The 23,602-nt window shown below is 44.3% G+C and overlaps 1 protein-coding gene and 1 long non-coding RNA gene across 4 annotated transcripts; one reads left to right on the top strand and one right to left on the bottom strand.

Moving 5' to 3' along the window:
- Positions 1 to 661: 661 nt before the first annotated feature.
- Positions 662 to 21,878, bottom strand: LOC123730914 (uncharacterized). Its single transcript, XR_006762363.1, has 4 exons — positions 21,157 to 21,878; positions 5,302 to 5,444; positions 2,436 to 2,490; positions 662 to 1,341 (listed from the first exon to the last, which is right to left on the bottom strand). It is a non-coding gene; the product is annotated as an uncharacterized lncRNA (long non-coding RNA).
- Positions 6,758 to 18,956, top strand: LOC106599898 (alpha-2-macroglobulin-like). 3 transcript variants are annotated; one of them, XM_045709508.1, is made up of 37 exons: positions 6,758 to 6,845; positions 7,681 to 7,768; positions 7,947 to 8,127; positions 8,479 to 8,635; positions 8,846 to 8,898; positions 9,251 to 9,271; positions 9,511 to 9,676; positions 9,773 to 9,857; positions 10,527 to 10,677; positions 10,769 to 10,889; positions 11,249 to 11,358; positions 11,454 to 11,627; positions 11,966 to 12,199; positions 12,526 to 12,592; positions 12,671 to 12,813; positions 12,918 to 13,067; positions 13,394 to 13,546; positions 13,663 to 13,750; positions 13,906 to 14,053; positions 14,305 to 14,530; positions 14,615 to 14,741; positions 14,810 to 14,931; positions 15,024 to 15,075; positions 15,146 to 15,229; positions 15,330 to 15,506; positions 15,850 to 15,925; positions 16,057 to 16,213; positions 16,289 to 16,363; positions 16,755 to 16,917; positions 17,077 to 17,267; positions 17,482 to 17,697; positions 17,801 to 17,925; positions 18,134 to 18,224; positions 18,305 to 18,373; positions 18,477 to 18,582; positions 18,695 to 18,748; positions 18,866 to 18,956. In XM_045709508.1, the coding sequence occupies exons 2-36, from the start codon at positions 7,683 to 7,685 to the stop codon at positions 18,733 to 18,735; spliced, it is 4,386 nt and encodes a 1,461-aa protein (XP_045565464.1). In that variant the 5' UTR covers positions 6,758 to 6,845; positions 7,681 to 7,682; the 3' UTR covers positions 18,736 to 18,748; positions 18,866 to 18,956. The 3 variants fall into 3 exon arrangements, with proteins under 3 accessions (XP_045565464.1, XP_045565463.1, XP_045565456.1); XM_045709507.1 differs by having other exon boundaries at positions 12,668 to 12,813; positions 13,909 to 14,053; XM_045709500.1 differs by having other exon boundaries at positions 12,668 to 12,813.
- Positions 21,879 to 23,602: the final 1,724 nt, after the last annotated feature.

The raw sequence follows: 23,602 nt of genomic DNA, 5'->3' as shown, positions 1-23,602 counted from the left end.
CCAACGTCATTTTTAAAATAATTTGCCGGTACTTCCAACCGGCCTCACGACCACGTGTAACCCTGCCAGCCCAGGAACTCCACATCCGGCTTCTTCACCTGCGGGATCGTCTGCGGACAGCTGATGAAACGGGAGTATTTCTGTCTGTAGTAAAGCCTTTTCGTGGGGGGAAACCTCATTCTGATGGTCTGACTCAGTGGGTGGGCCCCTGCCCAGTCACATGACTGCCCAGTCACATGAAATCCATAGATCAGGGCCTAATTTATTTCAATTGACTACTTTCCTTATATGAACTGTAACTCTGTAAAATCATTGAAGATGTTGCGTTAATATTTTATCAGCATATTAAAGATGGCGAAATATCAACCCAATTCAGTGGTCACTTAAGGGTGTAATGATATCAAGTGCATTCTATCCGTGAACTCAAACTCCGATTAGGATTCTGACAGTCAGTTTCCAGGGGGAACGCAATCACATGTGGCACTGAGTGTCTTATACTCACATTGTTAATTCCAAATGGACCTCTGACCCCTACACGTCTTAGACACTCTGGTATATCTGCGAGGATTATGTCAGTGGTATTGTCAGGTCGCTATTTGTTTTGGGAACAAAACATGAAAGTGACGATTATTGTATGGGACAATATACAAACGTGTTTGAGATCATTTGAAAAATACAATTTTATTGAGTACTTTTATTTATTGGTTTTCAGTTTGATAAATATGAAAATATAATGAATTGGTCATTAGTTGATCTGAATGTAACGATTTGAAGGTTTTTTTTGGGGTGGGGTTGTGAAATTCTAGCAAAATAAATGGGGTCCACAGAAATTCGGTCTGAAAATGGTCTCCCCGCTAAAGAAGTTAATACCACTGGGCTAGTAGGAGTTACCACCATATTTCTAGTACCGCTCATTTCAAATCAGTCAGGGAAGTGACAAGTGCACACTTTGGGAGGAAGGACCCTATATCTCTATAGGGATTCTAGTCCCTTCTGTCGTATCATGTAGAGAAGGTTTTGGCTTTGGACTTCCTTTTTCTGGGCAGCAGAGGAGGGGAGAGGGCGGTAGCCAGAGGTTCCTCTTTGACAGGTGTGGCTGAGGAGGAGGAGGAAGGGGGTGGTAACCCCAAACCAAGAGAACCAGGTTCCAGCTTGACCCTGGAGGTCTTGGGGGAGTGTGGTGAGCGAGGTGACCCAGCTTTAGGCCTCTTGGCTGGGGAGGCTTGGTGGGCGGAGGGGCAGCTGTGCTTGTTCAGACACACGGAGCAGAGAGGATTGACAGGTAGACACACCTGTTGACCAAACCCCACCAGCGACCAGTTGATCTCACTCCATAGATCCCTGTGTCGGGGAAGAGAGAGGAAGATCATCAATCACCATCCCCGTCTTCATCAAAATCATGTCAGACAGAAATCACAAGGCCAAATGTTTCCCTTTCCTGCTGTAAGGGATCTGATTGGTGGTGTGGTCCAGTGGTGTGGGGGCTGTGCTTTGGCAAAGTGGGTGGGGTTATATCCTACCTGTTTGGCCCTGTCCGGGGGTTTCATCGGATGGGGCCACAGTGTCTCCTGACCCCTCCTGTCTCAGCCTCCAGTATTTATGCTGTGTCGGGGGGGCTAGGGTCAGTCTGTCACATCTGGAATATTTCTCTTGTCTTTTCCGGTCGGTGTCCTGTGTGAATTTAAATATGCTCTCTCTAATTCTCTCTTTCTCTTTTTCTTTCTTTCTCTCTCTCGGAGGACCTGAGCCCTAGGATCATGCCTCAGGACTACCTGGCTTGATGACTCCTTGCCGTCCCCAGTTCACCTGGCCGTGCTGCTGCTCCAGTTCCAACTGTTCTGCCTGCAGCTATGGAACCCTGACCTGTTCACCGGACGTGCTACCTGTCCCAGACCTGCTGTCCCAGACCTTCTGGAAACATGACCTGTTCACCGGACGTGCTACCTGTCCCAGACCTGCTGTTTTCAACTCTCTAGAGACAGCAGGAGCGGTAGAGATACTCTCAAAGATCGGCTATGAAAAAGCCAACTGACACTTACTCTTGTGTTACTGACTTGTTGCACCCTTGACAACTACTATGATTATTATTATTTGACCATGCTGGTCATTTATGAACATTTGAACATCTTGGCCATGTGCTGTTCTAATCTCCACCCGGCACAGCCAGAAGAGGACTGGCCACCCCTCATAGCCTGGTTCCTCTCTAGGTTTCTTCCTAGGTTTTGGCCTTTCTAGGGAGTTTTTCCTAGCCACCGTGCTTCTACACCTGCATTGCTTGCTGTTGGTTTTAGGCTGGGTTTCTGTACAGCACTTTGAGATATCAGCTGATGTAAGAAGCGCTATATAAATACATTTGATTTGATTTGATTGATCAGTGACTGGTTAACGTGTGACCTGATGGGTCAGAGGTACAGGAAGTGGTGTTGTCTGGTTACCTTGGTAACCAGTCTTCCAGGGCCTTGCTTCTCTCCTCTGGGTTCTTGGTCCCACCTCTCGTCCATCCGAGCCGGTTGGAGATACGGTGAACGTGTGTACATACACACACACACACACACACACACAATAAAAACAACAAAGTAGAAAAACTATCCCATTATAAAGACGCCCACTATATAATCCCAATAGAACTACCACTCTGCACAACATGCAGACTAAAGTATGGGATTTGTAGACCTACAGTTGAAGTCGGAAGTTTACATACATTTAGATTGGAGTCATTAAAACTTGTTTTTCAACCACGCCACAAATTTCTTGTTAACTAACTATAGTTTTGGCAAGTCGGTTGTACATGACACAAGTCATTTTTCCAACAATTGTTTACAGACAGATTATTTCACTTATAATTCACTGTATCACAATTCCAGTGGGTAAGAAGTTTACATACACTAAGTTGACTGTGCCTTTAAACAGCTTGGAAAATTCCAGAAAATGATGTCATGGCTTTAGAAGCTTCTGATAGGCTAATTGACATCATTTGAGTCAATTGGAGGTGTACCTGTGGATGTATTTCAAGCCCTACCTTCAAACTCAGTGCCTCTTTGCTTGACATCATGGGAAAATCAGCCAAGAGCTCAGAAACAAAAATTGTAGAACTACACAAGTCTGGTTCATCCTTGGGGGCAATTTCCAAACGCCTGAAGGTACCACGTTCATCTGTACAAACAATAGTACGCAAGTATAAACACCATGGGACCACGCAGCCGTCATACCGCTCAGGAAGGAGACACGTGCTGTCTCCAAGAGATGAAGTACTTTGGTTCGAAAACTGCAAATCAATCCCAGAACAGCAGAGGACCTTGTGAAGATGCGGGAGGAAACAGGTACAAAAGTATCTATATCCACAGTAAATTGAGTCCTATATCGACATAACCTGAAAGGCCGCTCAGCGAGGAAGAAGCCACTGCTCCAAAACCGCTATAAAAAAAGCCAGACTACGGTTTGCAACTGCACATGAGGACAAAGATCGTACTTTTTGGAGAAATGTCCTCTGGTCTGATGAAACAAAAATAGAACTGTTTGGCCATAATGACCATTGTCATGTTTGGAGGAAAATGGGGGAGGCTTGCAAGCTGAAGAACACCATCCCAACCTTGAAGCACGGGGGTGGCAGCATCATGTTGTGGGGGTGCTTTGCTGCAGGAGGGACAGGTGCACTTCGCAAAATAGATGGCATCATGAGGGAGAAAATGATGTGGATATATTGAAGCCACGTCTCAAGACATCAGTCAGGAAGTTAAAGCTTGGTCGCAAATGCGTCTTCCAAATGGACAATGACCCCAAGCATACTTCCAAAGTTGTGGCAAAATGGCTTAAGGAAAACAAAGTCAAGGTACTGGAGTGGCCATCACAAAGCCCTGACCTCAATCCTATAGAAAATGTGTGGGCAGAACTGAAAAAGCGTGTGCGAGTAAGGAGGCCTACAAACCTGACTCAGTTACTCCAGCTCTGTCAGCAGGAATGGGCCAAAATTCACTCAACTTATTGTGGGAAGCTTGTGGAAGGCTATCTGAAATGTTTGACCCAAGTTAAACAATTTAAAGGCAATGCTAGCAAATACTAATTGAGTGTATGTAAACTTCTGACCCAATGGGAATGTGATGAAAGAAATTAAAGCTGAAAAAAATAATTCTCTACTATTATTCTGACATTTCACATTCTTCAAATAAAGTGCTGATCCTCACTGACCTAAGACAGGGAATTTTGACTAGGATTAAATGTCACAAATTGTGAAAAACTGAGTGTTTAAATGTATTTGGCTAAGGTGTATGTCAAGTTCTGACTTCAACTGTATATTATTTTATTTTATTTTTTATTTCACCTTTATTTAACCAGGTAGGCTGATTGAGAACAAGTTCTCATTTACAACTGCGGCATGGCAAAGATAAAGCAAAGCGGTGTGACACAGACAACAACACAGAGTTACACATGAAGTAAACGATAAAGAAGCCAATAACACAATAAACAAGTCAATGACACAGTAGAAAAAAAATAAAGTCTATATACAGTGTGTGCAAAAGGCATGAGGAGGTAGGAAATAAATAGGCCATAGGAGCGAATAATTACAATTTAGCAGATTAACACTGGAGTGATAAATGAGCATATGATGATGTGCAAGTAGAGATACTGGTGTGCAAAAGAGCAGAAAAGTAAATAAAATAAAAACAGTATGGGGATGAGGTAGGTAGATCGGGTGGGCAATTTACAGATGGACTATGTACAGCTGCAGCGATCGGTTAGCTGCTCAGATAGCTGATGTTTAAAGTTGGTGAGGGAAATAAAAGTCTCCAATTTCAGCGATTTTTGCAATTCGTTCCAGTCACTGGCAGCAGAGAACTGGAAGGAAAGGCGGCCAAATGAGGTGTTGGCTTTGGGGATGACCAGTGAGATATACCTGCTGGAACGTGTGCTACGTTTGGTGGGTGTTGTTATCGTGACCAGTGAACTGAGATAAGGCGGAGCTTTACCTAGCATAGACTTATAGATGACCTGGAGCCAGTGGGTCTGACGACTTGAGCATACAGGTCGCAGAGGTGGGTGGTATAAGGTGATTTGGTAACAAAACGGATGGCACTGTGATAGACTGCATCCAGTTTGCTGAGTAGAGTATTGGAAGCTATTTTGTAGATGACATCGCCAAAGTCGAGGATCGGTAGGATAGTCCGTTTTACTAGGGTAAGTTTGGCGGCGTGAGTGAAGGAGGCTTTGTTGTGAAATAGAAAGCCGATTCTAGATTTGATTTTGGATTGGAGATGTTTAATATGAGTCTGGAAGGAGAGTTTACAGTCTAGTAGCCATACCTACCTATGCCAGAGACCTGGTGCCAGGTGAGCCATCTTGGGTCCAACTCCAGGTAGTCGTACCAGGCCCTCCACTGTGTTAGAGATGTCCCCTCTAAACTCTCTCTGGAGTATCACTGATGTCTGCTTCAGGTACTTCACCTTGGTCTGGAGGAGGGGGGGTAGGAGAGAAGACATGTCAAGGTTTTATTCATACTCATGTTCAAAGGAAGACATGGTGCAGTAAGGGTGTGTCTTCAGAAAGTATTCTCACCGCTTTACTTTTTCCACATGGTACAGCCTGAATTTAAAATGGATTACACTGAGATTTGTTTGGTCACTGGCCTACCCACAATACCCCATAATGTCAATGTGGAATTGTTTTTTATTGATGTATTATTTACAAATGAATTACAAATAAAAAGCTGAAATGTCTTGTCAATAAGTATTCAACCTCTTTGTTATGGCAAGCCTAAATAAGTTCAGGAGTAAAAATGTGCTTAACAAGTCACATAGGTTGGACTCACTGTGTGCAGTAATGACTACCTCATCTTTGTACCGCACACATAGAATTATCTGTAAGGTCCCTCAGTGGAGCAGTGAATTTCAAACACAGATACAACCACAAAAACTTGGGAGGTTTTCCAATGGCTCATAAAGTAGAGCAGATGGGTTGGTAGATGGGGGAAAATAAAAAGCAGATATTGAATATCCCTTTGAACATGGTGAAGTTATTAATTACACTTTGGATGGTGTGTCGATACACCCAGTCACTACAAAGATGCAGGCGTCCTTCCCAACTCAGTTGCCAGTGAGGAAGGAAGCTGCTCAGGGATTTTACCATCAGGCCAATGGTGACTTTAAAACAGTTACAGAGTTGAATGGCTGTGATAGGAGGGGATTGATTCAATTATCTGTCCTGCGTCAAAACAAAGTGATGTAGGTCAAATCAAATCAAACTTTATTTGTCACATGCGCCGAATACAACAAGTGTAGACTTTACCGTGAAATGCTTACTTACAAGCCCGTAATTAACCAACAGTGCAGTTCAAGAAGAAGAAGAACATATTTACCAAGTAGACTATAATAAAAAGTAACACAATAAGAATAACAATAACGAGGCTATATACAGGGGGCACCGGTACCGAGCCCACAGGCTAGTTGAGGTCATCAACATGTAGGTGGGGGCGAAGTGACTAAGCATAGGTAACAAACAAACAGCGAGTTGCAGCAGTGTACAAAAGCACGTGGAGTAATGATTTGGGAGTGTTCATATACATAGGCCTAAAAGGGTTTGGTCTTGATAAAAACCCCATATGTGCTTCAGCATTTGATGGATAGAATACATGTTGTAGACCTATGTTCCTGAATTACTGTACGCGCCATGCTGCCTTGTTGACAACATGATCGAGCATTTGAAATGGCCGTTCAGTCTAATCGAACTCCCTGAATATCCAGCAGGTGCGAGCGCTTAGTAATTAGAAAAAAGTCCGGAACTAAGGATATTTATAGGGACATGACCGACGGGGGATATTTACTTTCGACTGAGTCCACAAACAATCCGCTGTGGTGAGTATGCCTTGGTCACAGGTGCTATAGCAACTTGTGGCGCAATCTTATACCCCAAACAACAGGTCCGCGATCAATTAACAAAACAAGTTACTGCCTTGCATTTTTACTTACATCTGGTCTTTTACAGGCTATACCAAATGCAATGCGAAAGACATACTTTTGCAATCTGTGTTTGGCGCCCAGTTTCTAGACCGAGATACTGTAACTCGGTCTAGAAGTAAAACGCTAACCTACGTGCAATTGAGCCTTTTTACCGACCTGTGTCTGCAGCCTGGTGTCATTGACTATATGTAACATAATAAATGTAAATCCGCGAGACTGAAATCCATATGGGAATGTTACGTTTAGTATTTTTACAGAAGACGGCTACTTAAAGCAAAAAGAGTGGCGGGGTGGGTGTAATAAAACTGAAGTATAACATTTGGGGTAAAAAGCAACTTCATCTACTTAGGTAAAAGGGTTAAGGTTAGCAAACATGCTAATTAACTTTACTCCTAATGTTTAGCCTAGATAATGTTAGCTACCTAGCTCATGTTGGCCACAACAAATTGTAATTTGTAAAATGTCCATTTTGCATGGTTTTTAACACATCATACGAAATGGATGACGGGCATCCACAGATGTAAACCATATAAAATGTAATATATCATACTTGAGTGTTTTGCGTATGAAATGGTCTGAGACCATGTCAGTGGGTGGCTGCTTCTGATAATGAATGGAATGCAAGGTTTGCAGTGCCCAGGAAAGAATTTGAAATGGTATTGTTAGGTCTCTCTCTCCATGTAGGAATACTGGGTCATAACGGACTTGGTGGTTTATTTTTCTCCTTTAGTCATGGTTCTTCCTGGGCTTGAGGTTTGGAGATGGATACTCTTTGCCTGCATTCACTGGCTTTGTGTCTGTCAAGAGACTCCAAGACCGTAAGTAAATCTGCAGTCACAAGTTAGACTTGCTTGTCTCGGTTTAATGTTCTGTCAGCAGATTTAGAGCCATTTTTCATCTACCCTTTCTGCAGATCTTTATCCCCCCTGTATATTTCACCTGGCTTTGTGTTTAGAGGTGTACTGATTTTCCCGTTGCCGGGTGTGTTCTCTGTAGGGTTTACATGGTAGCCATTCCTGCAGTGATCCAGGCAGGCTCAGAGGCCAAGCTTTGTGCCAGCCTTCTGCAGCCCAACGAGACCCTGGTCATGACCATATCTCTGATGGCCGACGGGCAGAACAAAACACTTCTCCACGAGACTTCTGACCAAGAGTTTCACCGCTGCTTCCAGTTTCAGGTCAGCCCAGCACTGGTGGACATCTAGAGCCATTCCAATAAGAGTGTACTGTACTTCTCAGCTTTGATGCATCGCTTAGGTTGTTTGTGCAATGCCAGCTTGTGGCCTACCAGAACTTTTCTTCCGATTCAGGTTTTGATTGCATGCTAGTGTATATACTATGGAAACAATTTATATATGTAACTTAAAGTACGCTGAGTGCATAATGTGATCCCTGCAGGAGTTACACGCTCTACCTTGAAGTTGCTAGTGGCACGCTCTTACCAGCTGGGCCACACGGCACCACATTTTAATGTCCTATGTTATCGGTCCGTTAGTTCACCGGTGTTGCTCTGTCTCGGTCTCTGACAGGCCCCTCATGTGAAGAGCGACGAAGTGCACAACTTTAAGGTGGAGGTTCGAGGGGTAACATTTCTATCAACAGAGGAGAGAAGGGTCATGATCAAACCCTACGGCCCCATGACGTTCATCCAAACGGACAAACCAATCTACAACCCAGGACAAACGGGTAATGTTAGAGCCACTGGTCTGGTCCTGTCCACTCTGCGTGGCTTATGAGGATTGTAGAGGGAAACGGTAGACATCTGAAGAGCCTCGTTGTTCAGGAATGTGGTGCAGATGCAGTAAACCCACTGGGTTCACTCAGGATGGAAATCCTCAACCAGTATTTCTGGGAATCCTTGGAATTTTCTAATATTCTTATTGTGTTTGTCTACAGTGCATTTTAGAGTCGTCACCTTGGATACCAATTTTAGCCCTGTCAATCAGTTGGTGAGTTGGAAATATAATATTGAAAATAGTCTTTTAGGTCAGTCTCTACTATTTCAAAGCCAAATACAGAAGTGTGGCAATACTGTGATGGCCATAGCAATCTGGTATTATGTGACACTATGTACAGCAAGCAGCCAGCCAGGACATGGGGTTTCCATTCATGTTGGTCAGAATAGAATCATCTCTTCCTGAGATTGAATTGCCATTCCCAGTGCAAATGCTACATGTGATGTTTACGTTAAGCCACCAAGCCAATAGTTCCTGTGGTTGTAGACAGTTATGCTCCCCTGCTGTTTTGGAATTGGTGTTATTAATGAAACATGAACCCATCTCTTGTCTTTGCCCTTCACAGTACAACATTGTGGAACTTGAGGTAAGATCCTTGTTAGTCTAACTTTATGTTGACTGTCAGTGTAAATACTGCAACATTATGACTCCCCCAGCTAGCTAGCTAGGTCCTCATTTCCACCTACTGTAGAACGTAGCCAAAGACTTCCAGTCAGCTTTGTGTGATCTGGGCCCCCTTCAGTAAATGCATGTTGCAGATAGAAATGTCATGAATAGAGCTGACTCCTTGTCCTGCTGAAGGTTCCCCTTCCTATGAACCAACAGGATGTTAATCGCAACCGGATTGGACAGTGGGTCAACACTACATCCAGTGGCAACATTCTGCAGCTTTCTCACCCCCTGAACTCTGAAGCACCTGTAGGATCCTATACCATTGTAGTGTGGATTGGTGAAGAGAAAATCTACCACAACTTCAAAGTAGAAAAGTATGGTAGGTTGAGTTTCTCTTTCATGCTAGGTAATGTTGAAAGGATGCATCACAATCCTGGAACGTTCTAGAGTTGACTGCTGTTCTTTTTCTCTGTAGTTTTGCCCAAGTTTGAGATCCAGATGAACCTCACTGACAAGATCAGCGTTGTTCAAGAAGAGTATGAAGTGAAAGTGTGTGCAGAGTGAGTAAACACTATTGGTGATTTGCAATGTATTGTAGTTAGTCCACTAAATGTCATTCTAGTCTCATTACGCTAATGCAGACCTGGGTTGAAATACTATTAGAAGTATTTAATTTACTTTCACATTTGAAAGTAAGGATTTGGATCTTTGAAAATACAAGTAAATCACATTTTATTGGTCACAACGCGGGTGCAGCAATATGTAACAATTTCACAAATATCTAAGGAATGATCAATGTCAGAGGTATAGAATACAGTATATACATATGAGATGGTGTGACTAGTATTCCAATGATTTCAAGTCTGTAGGCAGCAGCCTCTGCTAGTACTGTAGCTTCATGTGGAAATTGTTTAAAATCTAAATATGCATTAATGAGCCATGCTAATTGAAGACCTATAGTGCTGCTGAGATTTGTTAGTGGCATTTACATGAACAGCGGGTTCTTAGGTCATAAAGCGTCTGGGATTAGGATCAGGTCCCACCCTGACATGTGACCTTGTTCATTATGATCTATAGTTAAAACTGATCCCATTCTGAGGCTCTATGAAGACAGGTCCAGATTCATTGACCATGTTAAATACGTGACTTAAAGCCTTTAGGTGTTCTGTTTTTAATATGGTAACTGGATGTAGGAAATTGACACTTGTCTTGTTGTGAATTGAAATCAGATACACGTATGGGCAGCCTGTACCTGGTAAAGCAGGGGTGAAGTTGTGCCGACCCTTGGTGGACAATGCAGTGATACCAATAACAATTGATGAGAGAAATCCACAAGGAGTTCCTGATTACACACCTCCATGCCACAAAGAGTCAATAGAGGTTTGTATGCTTTCCTATAACTAGTAGTGCTGTATTTACCAACGGATTACATTTAAATCTGTTTTTGTGTGGTTCTGCTTGCTTTTCCTAGATGGACCATACTGGCTGTGCTTCTTATGCCTTCAACTTGGCAATTTTCACAAAGAATGCAGGAGAGAAATTGCTGGGAGACGTGTTTAGTTTCCGTGCAGAAGTTCAGGAGGAGGGGACAGGCAAGTCCTCTATCACAATCATTATGAGATGCATCATGTAATTTACTCAATACAAACCCTTCATTTCACTTCAGCTGATGGCAATGTAACTATTGCCTGTTTCATTAGATCAGGGTTTCCCTAACTGTCCTGGGGCCCCCCCTGGGTTCACGTTTTGGTTTTTGCCCGAGCGCTACACGGCTGACTCAAATAACCATCTGGTAATGTAGTTTTGATGCTTTGAATCAGCTGTTGTGCTAGGGCAAGAAACTACAAGGTGCACCCGGGGGAGGGGGGGGGTCCAGGACTGAGTTTGGGTTACTCTGCGTTGGCTCAAGGCTGTGAAATATAGCATCCTATTATTTGTCTTCATTTGACAGGTATTACACTGTCAGAGGAAAAAAATGTAGAGCTCTCCTATGTGATTGGAGAATTCACATTTGTTGACACACCCCAAATCTATGAGCATGGATCAATTATCGAAGGCAAGGTAAGTCCAAATGGTGTTCTTGTGGATGCTTTTTGTTTGTCCTGCTTCCTGAAGTACCAGTATGTGGTGTCACTTCATTCATACCTTTTCCTCAGATAAATGCTGTTCGCTTTAACAACACACCCATCTCTGACATGTTAGTCTACCTGTTTGAGGAGAAAGGCTGGTCCTCATATCTACGACTACAGAACCTAACCACGGACAGTCGTGGTATTGCCAGGTTCTCGGTCAACACAACCAGTATGCCCAAAGAGAATATTAACCTCGTAGTAAGTATGATTCCTTGTCGGTTTGAGAGACTTTATACTCCATGCCTGGAGACCGTAAGGGGTGCGTGTTTAGTTTGTTGCCCTACGCAGCTGACTTCAAATAATGAACTCTTCATCCAGATTTGAATCAGCTGTGCAGTGTTGTGGGGGGGTAAACGCTGCCCTAAGGCCATGACCCTAACGTGCTGTGACCAAGATGGGCTAGGTGGAAGTAAGGTGGATCTGTTATTGTATTGTTTCCCGTCATCCTCTCAGATCCCCACTGTATATAGGACGGGGTCTAGGGGTTGATTTAGGATTGGGCCTTTAGTTAGACTCTTCCTTTTGTTCCTTTCCAGGTGAGTGACACCCCACAAGTGGAGTACCCAGGATACAGGGTCCCCTATTTCAACAGAGGGCAACACGTCCTCTCACTGATCCAGCCCGCTGCCCCAGACAGTAAACCGTCCAGCTCCCTGGCTATTCAGAAGATGGAGAAACCACTGGCATGTGGGCAGGCAGTGTCAATCACCATCCGCTATGCCATCGTAGGGGAGACTGTCCCAAAGGGCTCTGTGGATGTCCTCTACCTGGTGAGTAGAACCAGGAACAACCTGCAAACCCATGGTGCCTCTGAAATGGCACCATATTTCCTAGTTGCACTCCTTTTGACCAGGATCATTTCAGACGTTGCCCCAGCCACACTTTCAAAGGAAGGATGTTCCTATACTGCACCAATACTCCTAATCAACCACGGTAACCCAAGCTAGCTCATGTTACAAATTGGAATTCGTAGCCTATATGAAATGGATGATGGACATCCACAACATAACGTATCATACTAATTGGAGTCCTGGATTTGTTTACCAGGTTGCAGTGGCTCCTCTGAGTTGCTGAGAACTGTTCCCTTTCCCTCCAGGCCTTATCCAGAGGGGTCATAGTTCAGCATGGACACATCAATGTTACTGTGCAGCAGGACAGTCCTGGTGAGTGGGTTTCATTAAGTGATTCTGACCGTTCTGGAAGGTGCTTGATGACAGTGACCTGCTCTTGCGTTGCAGTAGCTGAGGGTGACGTCACCTTGAAGTTGGCAGTGGTTCCAGAGATGGCACCGGTGGTTCAGCTCCTGGTGTACAGTATGCTACCCAGTGAGACTGTCATTGCCCACAGCATGAACTTCCCCACTGAGAAATGCTTCAGGAACCAGGTGTGTGCAGGAGTCTGTCATTGTTGCCACTTTATGAAAGGTGTCCAGTATTTCCATGCAGACTGTATCATACCTGGAGTAATGGTATCTGATGTGTATGCCAGGTGTTGGTGGCGTTCTCGCCCTCCAACGCTGTCCCAGGGGAGGAGAACACCCTGCGTCTCTCGGCCCAGCCCGGTTCCCTCTGTGGCCTCAGTGCTGTGGACCAGAGTGTTGGCATCATGGAGCCAGGGAAGAGGCTGGATGCTGACAAGGTAACGGAGCTCCTGAAGTGAACAACAGTGGTACCACCATACCTACAGTTTTGGTGGTGCTGGGAATACAACCAGTGACTACAGCAGACATGGAGTGGATCTGTTCACTGGTTATTTGGGGAGCTTTTATCAAATGTAATGAGACTCGTTCTCTGGCTTGACGCCCACTTTCTATTGACTCTGGGTAACTGGAAAGCACCTCCTTATTGACGTTTAGCAATGGAAAACCAAAATTGAGTGTCCTTTTATTCAAGGGCAAGTAGTCCTCCCACTTTCAGTCCCCAATGAACAAGAGAATTTCAAGCCTCCCTCTTGTCCCATTCCAGATATTTGATTTGTTACCAGTCAAGGAGACGACCTATATTCCCTACGAGCTTGAAGATCCAGTAGCATGTTTACGTGTTAGACCAAGGAGATTCATAATGCCATACCCATATGGACCGTCTGAGGAGACAAATGATCCTTATGCAGTTTTTCAGGTAAATATTTCTGCCCTGTTTTCTCAACTGTTACAATGTGTTCATCTTCCACTGTTAAACTTAATAGAATGACAAACGGACATTTATTAATAATTAGTTGTTTCTGACATTTCTAGACACTGGGACTGAAGCTAGCGACTAACCTGGATATAAGAGTACCTTCCTGCCTCAGTTACCAGGGGAACCAGTACCGTCGCTCCTATGGTGAGATGTCCTTATTCTCATCATTGCCACAAGTCTTTAATGAACCTTGGGAAATGGATTACCTTTTGCTAGAATAACAAAGCCTGGTTAAACTGGTCTGAGCACAGCATTCAGTCCATTTTTAACTTGACAATAATGGGCATGTTTTGTGTTAGTAGTAGCTTACAGCCAAATGGCTAGGCCTGGATCAGCGGGTCCTAGACGTGAAATGGCTGTGGCACTTGCCGCTCCACCTCCGCCACCCATACAGACGGTCCGTACATTCTTCCCTGAGACGTGGATTTGGGATCTTGTGGAAGTTGGGTAAGTGCTCTGCGCAGTGAGGCTGACCTCTGGTGAAAGCCCTCTTAGCTCTTGCCTCATATCAAAACAGTGGTGTAGATTAGGAACAACTGTAGGCCAGCTTTCTCTTAGGAAAGACCCTTTGACCTCAATGGGTGTCCCTGGTTAGATAAAGCTTAAATGCATTTGGAACAACAAATGGTGTTGAAATTAGTCCTACTCCATTGTACACTTGGTGGCTTTCTGTTTGAACTCTGACCTCTGTATTCCAGGGAGTCTGGATCAGCAGATGTCCCCCTGACAGTCCCAGACACCATCACCACCTGGGAGACTGAGGTCTTCTGCCTGGCCCCCAGTGGCTTCGGTCTGGCTCCTCTGGTGGAGCTCACGGTCTTCCAGCCCTTCTTCCTGGAGCTCACCCTGCCCTACTCAGTCATCCGGGGAGAGCGCTTTGAGCTGAAGGCCACCGTGTTTAATTACCTCTCCAAGTGCATCATGGTACGACAGTGCACCAGGATGGTTTCTTGAGTTGTATTGTTTTTGTCGTACCATGTTATCTTACGACGTGTTCCTCTTTGGCAGGTTTCTGTGACTCCAGCTCTTTCCTCCGACTACACTCTCACACCTGTGCGTGATGTCCAGGACTCCTCGTGCTTGTGTGCCAATGGACGAAAGACCTTCAGTTGGACAATGGCCCCCTCTGTCCTGGGTTAGTCTTCATTCAACTGTTGAAATGGCAGAATGGATGTCAACCTGAGTTGTGTAACCTGTGTGTAGGGGTTTTGAACGTGTCCGTTAGTGCAGCGGCTGTCCAGTCCCACGCTGCGTGTGGCAACGGGGTTGTGAACGTACCGGAGAGAGGACGCGTTGACACAGTCACACGGGGCCTGCTGGTGAAGGTATGTAGTCTACTGCTGTTAGGTTGCACAGATAGTGTCTGGTGTAACTGCCTCTGAAAAGAATCCCTCTCCTCTCCTCTCCTGTCCTCCAGGCTGAGGGAACAGAGAAGAGCCACACCTACAACTGGTTGCTGTGTCCTACCGGTCAGTAATGAATCAGCGTTCACGGTGGTTGATGTGATCATCTTCATTCAGTGCATCTTTGTGTCCACAGGAGAAGCTCTGACAGAGGAGGTGGAAGTACAACTCCCCCAGAATGTGGTGGATGGCTCTGCTAGGATTTCCCTCTCTGTTCTGGGTAAAATAAACCATTGTGTAGTGGTGGGAAGACAACCCTTCTCCAGTGCTGCTGTTTGCTAAAGAGGACAGTGTAACAGAAGTCCCTTGTTTCTCTGTAGGGGACATCCTGGGTCGGGCCCTCAACAACCTGGATGGACTGTTGCAGATGCCGTATGGGTGTGGGGAGCAGAATATGGCCCTGCTCTCCCCCAATATCTACATCCTGGAGTACCTGCGGAATACAAATCAGCTCACGCCAGCCATCCTAGACAAGGCCACCAAGTTCCTCACTAGTGGTAGGAGAGTCCCTTAAAATCTGTCTTGATTAGACACCAAATCCACAAACCGGGCTGGATTTGTCCAACTAGAGGATTTAGGTTTCTATTTTAAAGTGTACCCTGCTGTCATGGTAACGATGGAGCTACATAACAGATGGATTCCTACTGAAGTCATTTGATGGTAGAATATTGACACTGTCTCATAGTGCAGGACTCTCCAACCCTGGTCTAGCTCCCCTTCTAATAATTAGCTGGCTGAATGGGGTTAATTACAGCTTGGTTGGAGGGTAGCTCTCCATGAACGGGGTTAGGGAGCAGAACAACCACTTGGTCACTGTTCATGCTAAAAACCCACCGGCAGGTTACCAAAGGCAGCTGAACTACAAGAATGCTGATGGTGCGTACAGCACGTTTGGACAAGGCTTGGGGAACACCTGGTGAGTACTTGGCTTGTTTTTCACCTACTGGTAGTTTCAATGACGGATAGGACAGTTGACATGTGATGTCATGACTTGGAGCTTGACGATATTATGTCAGGGCTTTTAAATGAATCCGCTTCTTTCTTCAGGCTGACTGCTTTTGTCTTGAGATCCTTTGGCAAAGCCCAGTCTTTCATCTATGTTGACCCGGCGACAATGGAGCAGTCCAAGACTTGGTTGGAACGTCAACAAGGCAAACATGGCTGTTTCAGAGCTTTAGGGAAGCTCTTGAACAACAGAATGAAGGTATTTATATTGCTAACAAACTGAAGGATGTTAAATGTGGCTAGATGCAGTTAGTATTTTAACATTGTTTTCTAGGGTGGAGTGACGGATGAAGTCACACTGACGGCTTACATCACTGCTTCAATGCTGGAGCTCAACATGTCCGTGTCGGTAAGTAGCTTCACTCCACGTAACCGTTTCTCGCAAGTAATTTAGCCTCCTGTATGAAATCAACTGTCATGTAAAGATTCTACAATGACGTAGCCTATGAAATAACAAAGAATGGGCGTTACATAAGCAGATCTGAATCTGTTACTACTGATATGTGCTCCAGCTTGAATCTCTCTAGCCTGGTCCCAGATCTGTTTGTATTGTCTGCTTTCACCTTTATTTTAAGAATCCCATTGAGACCAAGGCGCCCTGCATATACACAATTTATAATATTTACAAGGAAAAAATGATCCCTTTCCTCAGCAAAAAGCTGTCACTAATCAACAATTTGAACGGAACCCAGTCCAGGCTGGCTTGTGTCTTAATGTGCTGCTGTTATTCTGTGCTCCAGGATCCTGTTGTGGACCACAGCTTGTCTTGCCTGAAGAACTCCACCAGTGATATGTCCAACACCTACGCTACTGCTCTGCTGGCCTACACCTTCACCCTGGCAGGTGACATGGAGACACGGGCCCGGCTTCTGCAGCACCTCGACACCATGTCATTTCAAGAGGGTGAGCTATATCTGTTAGTGTTGTCTTCCTAAAAGTGCAAACCTTTGTCCAATCAAACAGCCAAAGTTGATTTGGGGAGGTCAGAACTTTGTTTGGTCTAGTCTGTATTAGGATGACTAAGCTAGTCCTTATCCTGATGTGGGTGTGTGTGCTCCTCAGGGGGTCTCCTGCACTGGTCCCAGTCCTCCTCGGAGACCTCACCCTCCCTGGAGGTGGAGATCAGCTCCTACGTTCTGCTGGCGTCCCTCAGTGCCTCTTCTCGGTCTACCTCTGACCTGGGCTACGCCTCCCGCATCGTCAGGTGGCTGGTGAGGCAGCAGAACGCCTACGGAGGCTTCTCCTCCACACAGGTATACTTCCCAAACACCAGTGGTCTGAAATGGCACCCTGTGCACTAGTACAGGCAGAACTCTGTGTTCTTCATGTCTAACCTGGTGAGGCTCACTTCCACTGGTACAGGGAATTGGGATATAGTCACTTTAGCAACTGTTCAATTTGGAAAAATCAACCCTTTAAAAACAGTGTTTGTCATTGAAGGTATTGTCCTGTGGTCTGTATGTCTAGGACACCGTGGTGGCCCTCCAGGCCCTGGCTCTCTACTCCACCAGGGTGTTCAGTAGAGGAGGAGCCAGCACAGTGACGCTACGGTCTCCCAGTGGGGAACGGTGCCTCTTCCATGTGAACCAAAACAACAAGCTTCTGTACCAGGAGAGGGCGCTGCAGGACACAGAAGGGAAGTACAGCGTTGAAGTGAAGGGCAGTGCTTGTGCCTCAGTGCAGGTCAGTGAATACACATCTCTGCTCCCAGTCCTGTGGCGCAAGATGCGCTTTAATATACATTACAGGGAAGATGGTTTCCCTGACTTCCTCTTCTCTATCCCAGGTGGTGCTCCACTACAACATCCCTACTCCTACCAGAAGCACAACGCTCAGTATCCAGGTGACTCCAGAGGTGGACTGCAACATCAAGTCTTTGAGACCCAGAGTCACGCTGAAGCTCCAGTCTCGGTAAGAATGAAGGACCCATTTGTATTAATTCTTTAAAATGTGTAATCTTGGAGCATGACTTGCAGAATGGGTTTGACCCAAATGAATCAGTGTCATTATACCTGTGTATAGGTTCAGTCAGAATGCTTATTTGGCAGCCTGGTCTTTATGGCTAAAATAATCCAAGCATTTGATTATTAAAAGCGGTTGTCAATCCTGTCTTTCTCAGATATCATGGAAAGGAGCTCACCACCAATATGATTCTAGTGGATTTGAAAATGCTCTCTGGGTTTTCCCCAGATCCAGACTCTTTGGGGAGGGTGAGTTGTTGTGGTGTGACCTTTATCCATGGTGGTCTTTTTTTTGTTGTCCATGCAATATCAATGACTTGTCTTCACAGCTGAGGGGTTCAAGTCAAGTGGATCGTGTTGATATCAAAGATGACCATGTGTTAATGTACCTGACGGAGGTGAGGTGGAAACCATTCACATGGCACTCCATATAATGGGCTTCATTTAAAAAGAATAGATTTTGCTGTATAATGAGCAATATGTTTGTTTTTCTCCCAACAGCTGACATCGCTATTGCCTTTCCACATCACCCTGGACATCATACAGGAGCTCCCAGTACAGAATCTAAAGCCAGCGGTGGTCAAAATCTATGACTACTACCAGCCAAGTAAGTTGCTCTACTAACCCTCCCAAAATGTCATTTTTTTTTCTCCCTCTTCTGAGGAACATTTGGGCAACTTGTTTTCATTTACTCAGACTAACCTGTCTTACGGTTACAGGTGACCAGGCTGAGACAGAATACGTCTTCCCTTGCAAGTAGGGGTTCCAAGCTGGTGAGCTATTTTAAATCTGGAATTATTATTGACTCATACTATACATGTAGTATAAATGATTTAGGGAGCCAGTCTTCCTTTAATCGAAATGTTGGTAATGGATTTGCTCCTCGACAGATGGAAGAAGATGACATTGATGTCACACCTGCAACCCTTGAGACGTCTTTCAAGTGCTGAACTGGAAATAAAGTTTTTCATTAGAACCCTTTTCTGGAGCATTTTGTCACACTGATGAGCCTGGGGTACATTAAGCAATGTAATTGGGGGTACAGTTAACAGAGCAGCTCTCTGGAGGTCTAGTTTCCATCTGTGCTGTTAATCAGTGTAACTGTTTTACACAGCTTTGGGTTTTTGTTCCTCAGTCTGTCATGGACCCCTGTAGTTCTCATCAGGGAATGGGCTCAGGACACATTACCACTAAATGATATTAACATCTTCCAAGGGATTGAGTCCTGGCTATGATCTCCTGATGAATGGTGTGGCCAAGGCATGGCAAGATGTGGTGGTAAACACCTCCCAAATCAATGAGATTAACAGAACTGATGACCCAACAGCTACTATAGAGCCCTACTGACAACACGACTCACTAAAATGTATGCAAACATACTGGGATTAAGAGTGTGCTGTGACGCTCATGACCTGACAATGTGTTACGTGAATTAAGTTAACAATGTTCTTAACCTCCCTGGGCAAGGTGGGACATTTGCGTCCCACCTAGTCACTGACCTGCACTGAGGCACAAGCACTGCCCTTCAGTGGAATCGCGTGGCGTGAAATACAAATACCTCAAATGCTATAACTTCAATTTCTCAAACATATGACTGTTTTACACCATTTGAAAGACAAGACTCTCGTTAATCAAACCACATTGTCCGATTTCAAAAAGGCTTTACAGCGAAAGCAAAACATTAGATTATGTCAGGGTACTCTCCTGCCAAAAATAATCACACAGCCATTTTCAAAGCAAGCATATATGTCACAAAAACCACAGCTAAATGCAGCACTAACCTTTGAGCTTCATCACATGACACTCCTAGGACATTATGTTATACAATACATGCATGTTTTGTTCAATCAAGTTCATATATCAAAAACCAGCATTTTACATTAGCATGTGATGTTCAGAACTAGTGAATTTACTAAATTACTCAAGATACATAATTATTTTAAGAATTATAGATACAGAACTCCTCCTTTATGCAATCGCTGTGTCCGATTTTTAAAATAGCTTTTCGGTGAAAGCACATTTTGCAATATTCTGAGTAGATAGCCCGGCTAGCTATTTTGACACGCACCAAACTCAGATTTACTATAAGAAAAATTGGATTACCTTTGCTGTTCTTCGTCAGAATGCACTCCCAGGACTTCTACTTCAACACCCAATGTTTTGGTTCCAAATAATCCATAGTTATATCCAAATGGCTGCGTTTTTGTTCTTGCGTTCAAGACCCTATCCGACAAAATATTCCATTACCGTACTTCGAAGCATGTCAAACGCTGTTTAAAATCAATTTTTATGTGATTTTTCTGGTAAAATAGCGATAATATTCCAACCGGGAGACGTTGTATCCGTTCAAACACTGAAATAAGAAAATGGAGTCTTCACATGCACGCGCGCGCCAGTGTCATTGTTCTCAGAAGGAGCACTCTCCCAAACCCCTACTGTTTTTCGCTCAGAGACTGCAGAGTTATCATTCCACGTTCTGGCGCCCTCTGAGAGCCAATGGGAGCCTTAAATGTCACGTTACAGCAGAGATCCTGTATTTTTGAAAAAGAGGCTACAGAAGGCCAAGAAATGGTCAGACAGGGCTCTTCTCAGGTTTTGGCCTGCCATATGAGTTCTGTTATACTCAGACACCATTCAAACAGTTTTAGAAACTTTAGGGTGTCTACTAATTATATGCATATTCTAGTTTCTGGGCAGGAGTAATAACCAGATTAAATCGGGTACGTTTTTTTATCTGGCTGTGAAAATACTGCCCCCATATCCTAAACAGGTTAATTGACCATTTGAGTTATCTTGTTCGCATAGGACGGTAATTCTCTCACAAAACCTATTTTATAGCCTCTCCTGGTTAATTTACCACTTGTTAATTAACCATTTAAGTTATCCTATTTGCACAAAATCACCGTCCTATTTTTTATATCCCTTAATAACCTCTCGGCCACTTCACAAAGTATAACACTGACCTCAATTATTAAGCTAGTTTTATGGTAGTGCACATGTACCTCAGGTCTTCGCGGACCTGCTCCCTTATCGATTTTGTTAATACACAAAGTAAAAACACCTTAGTGAATCTGTGTAGAATAACTAAGCTCCTATTATTGATAAATTCCAAGTATTTAGAACATCAAATCCAAGATATCTTAAATCATTCCCCCAAATTCGTAAATAAAGATTTACTGACCTTCGTCTTGTAGGCTGGGAAAAGCAATGTTGGTTGGATTCCGTCACCGTCTCTGCCGACCTTAGGTATATGCCGGCCTGTTATGGAACCCCAATGTCAGGGGACAGGTCTTTAATTTACGGGTCAAAGACCCGCCCGTGCACGGTTTTCGGCGTGTCACCTTTGGACGACAGGGATTGGACGACAGGGACAGGCCCCTTTTCCTGTTACTTTCACAAGGTCGTCTTATCAACTATGCCCTGCTCATTTTGAAATAGTAACAGTGTCCTAGTCTTAAAAAGTCTACCTACTCACACACAGTATTGGATTATAGTCTTTAACACATCATTATAGAATTATTCATTCGAATACATTTCACAAAGTTATATGGTTTCAGAGTGGAATACTTTAGTCAAAGCCTTAAACAGATCAATTATCTTATCACAATGGGAAAGAAAATACATTCTGGGTTGACTAATGTACAGTCGTGGCCAAAAGTTGAGAATGACAAATATACATTTTCAGTTTGTATGATGGCAATTTTCATATACTCCAGAATGTTATGAAGAGTGATCAGATGAATTGTGAAGTCCCTCTTTGCCATGCAAATGAACTGAATCCCCCCAAAAATATTTTCCACTGCATTTCAGCCCTGCCACAAAAGGACCAGCTTACATGTCAGTGATTTTCTGTCCTTAACACAGGTGTGAGTGATGAGGAGATCACTCTGTCATGCTGATTGAGTTCAAATAAGACTGGAAGCTTCAAAAGGAAGGTGGTGCTTGGAATCATTGTTCTTCCTCTGTCAACTATGGTTTCCTGCAAGGAAACACGTGCCGTCACCATTGCTTTGCACAAAAAGGGCTTCGCGGGCAAGGATATTGCTGCCAGTAAGATTGCACCTAAATCAACCGTTTTATCGGATCATCAAGAACTTCAAGGAGAGCGATTCAATTGTTGTGAAGAAGGCTTCAGGGCGCCCAAGAAAGTCCAGCAAGCGCCAGGACCATCTCCTGAAGTTGATTCAGCTGCGGGATCGGGGCACCACCAGTACAGAGCTTGCTCAGGAATGGCAGGTGTGAGTGCATCTGCACGCACAGTGAGGCGAAGACTTTTGGATAGCCTGGTGTCAAGAAGGGCAGCAAAGAAGCCACTTCTCTCCAGGAAAATCATCAGGGACAGACTGATATTGTGCAACAGTACAGGGATTGGACTGCTGAGGACTGGGGTAAAGTCATTTTCTCTGATGAATCCCCTTTCCGATTGTTTGGGGCATCTGGGGAAAAAAGCTTGTCCGGACAAGACAAGGTGAGCGCTACCGTCAGTCCTGTGTCATGCCAACAGTAAAGCATCCAGAGACCATTCATGTGTGGGGTTGCTTCTCAGCCAAGGTAGTGGGCTCACTCACAATTTTGCCTAAGAACACAGCCATGAATAAAGAATGGTACCAAAACATCCTCCGAGAGCAACTTCTCCCAACCATCCAGGAACAGTTTGGTGACGAACAATGCCTTTTCCAGCATGATGGAGCACCTTGCCATAAGGCAAAAGTGATAACTAAGTGGCTCGGAACACAACATCGATATTTTGGGTCCATGGCCAGGAAACTCCCCTGACCTTAATCCCATTGAACTTGTGGACAAACACAAACCCACAAATTCTGACAAACTCCAAGCATTGATTATGCAAGAATGGGCTGCCATCAGTCTTGTGGCCCAGAAGTTAATTGACAGCATGCCAGGGCGGATTGCGCAGATCTTGAAAAAGAAGGGTCAACGCTGCAAATATTGACTCTTTGCATCAACTTCATGTAATTATCAATAAAAGCCTTTGACACTTATGAAATGCTTGTAATTATGCTTCAGTATTCCATACTAACATCTGACAAAAATATCTAAAGACACTGAAGCGGCAAACTTTGTGAAAAGGAATGTGTCATTAAAACTTTTGGCCACGACTGTACATGCTGAGCTGGCAAACTAAGCAATCACTGTACTTTCGACAGCAGTACAATACCAGATGTTTCGGTTCAGAGAAGATTGAACAAGCCCTCTTGATTGGACAGTACTCAGGAATTCTTAAACAATAGTGAACAAAAATATATCACCATGTGAAGTGTTCCCATGTTTCATGAGCTGAAATAAAAGTTCCAGAAATGTTCCAGAAGCACAAAAAAGCTCTGAAATTGCGCACAAATTTGTTTACATCCCTGCTGGTGAGCATTTTGACTTTGCCAAGATAATCCATCCACTTGACAGGTGGGACATTTTCAAGAACCTGATGACACATGTACGCCTTGTGCTGGGTACAATGAGGCCACTCTAAAATGTGCAGTTTTGTCGCAATCCCACAGCTGTCAAGTTGAAGGCGCGTGCAATTGGCATGCTGACTGCAGAAATGTCTGCCAGAGCTGTTGCCAGATAATTGAATCATTTCTCTACCATTACCCGCATCCAACGTCATTTTT

Source organism: Salmo salar, chromosome ssa02 (assembly GCF_905237065.1).
Source record: "Salmo salar chromosome ssa02, Ssal_v3.1, whole genome shotgun sequence".
Classification (NCBI taxonomy): Eukaryota; Metazoa; Chordata; class Actinopteri; order Salmoniformes; family Salmonidae; genus Salmo; species Salmo salar.
The sequence above is the reverse complement of the archived record's forward strand: the minus strand, read 5'-3'. Positions and strand labels throughout refer to the sequence as shown.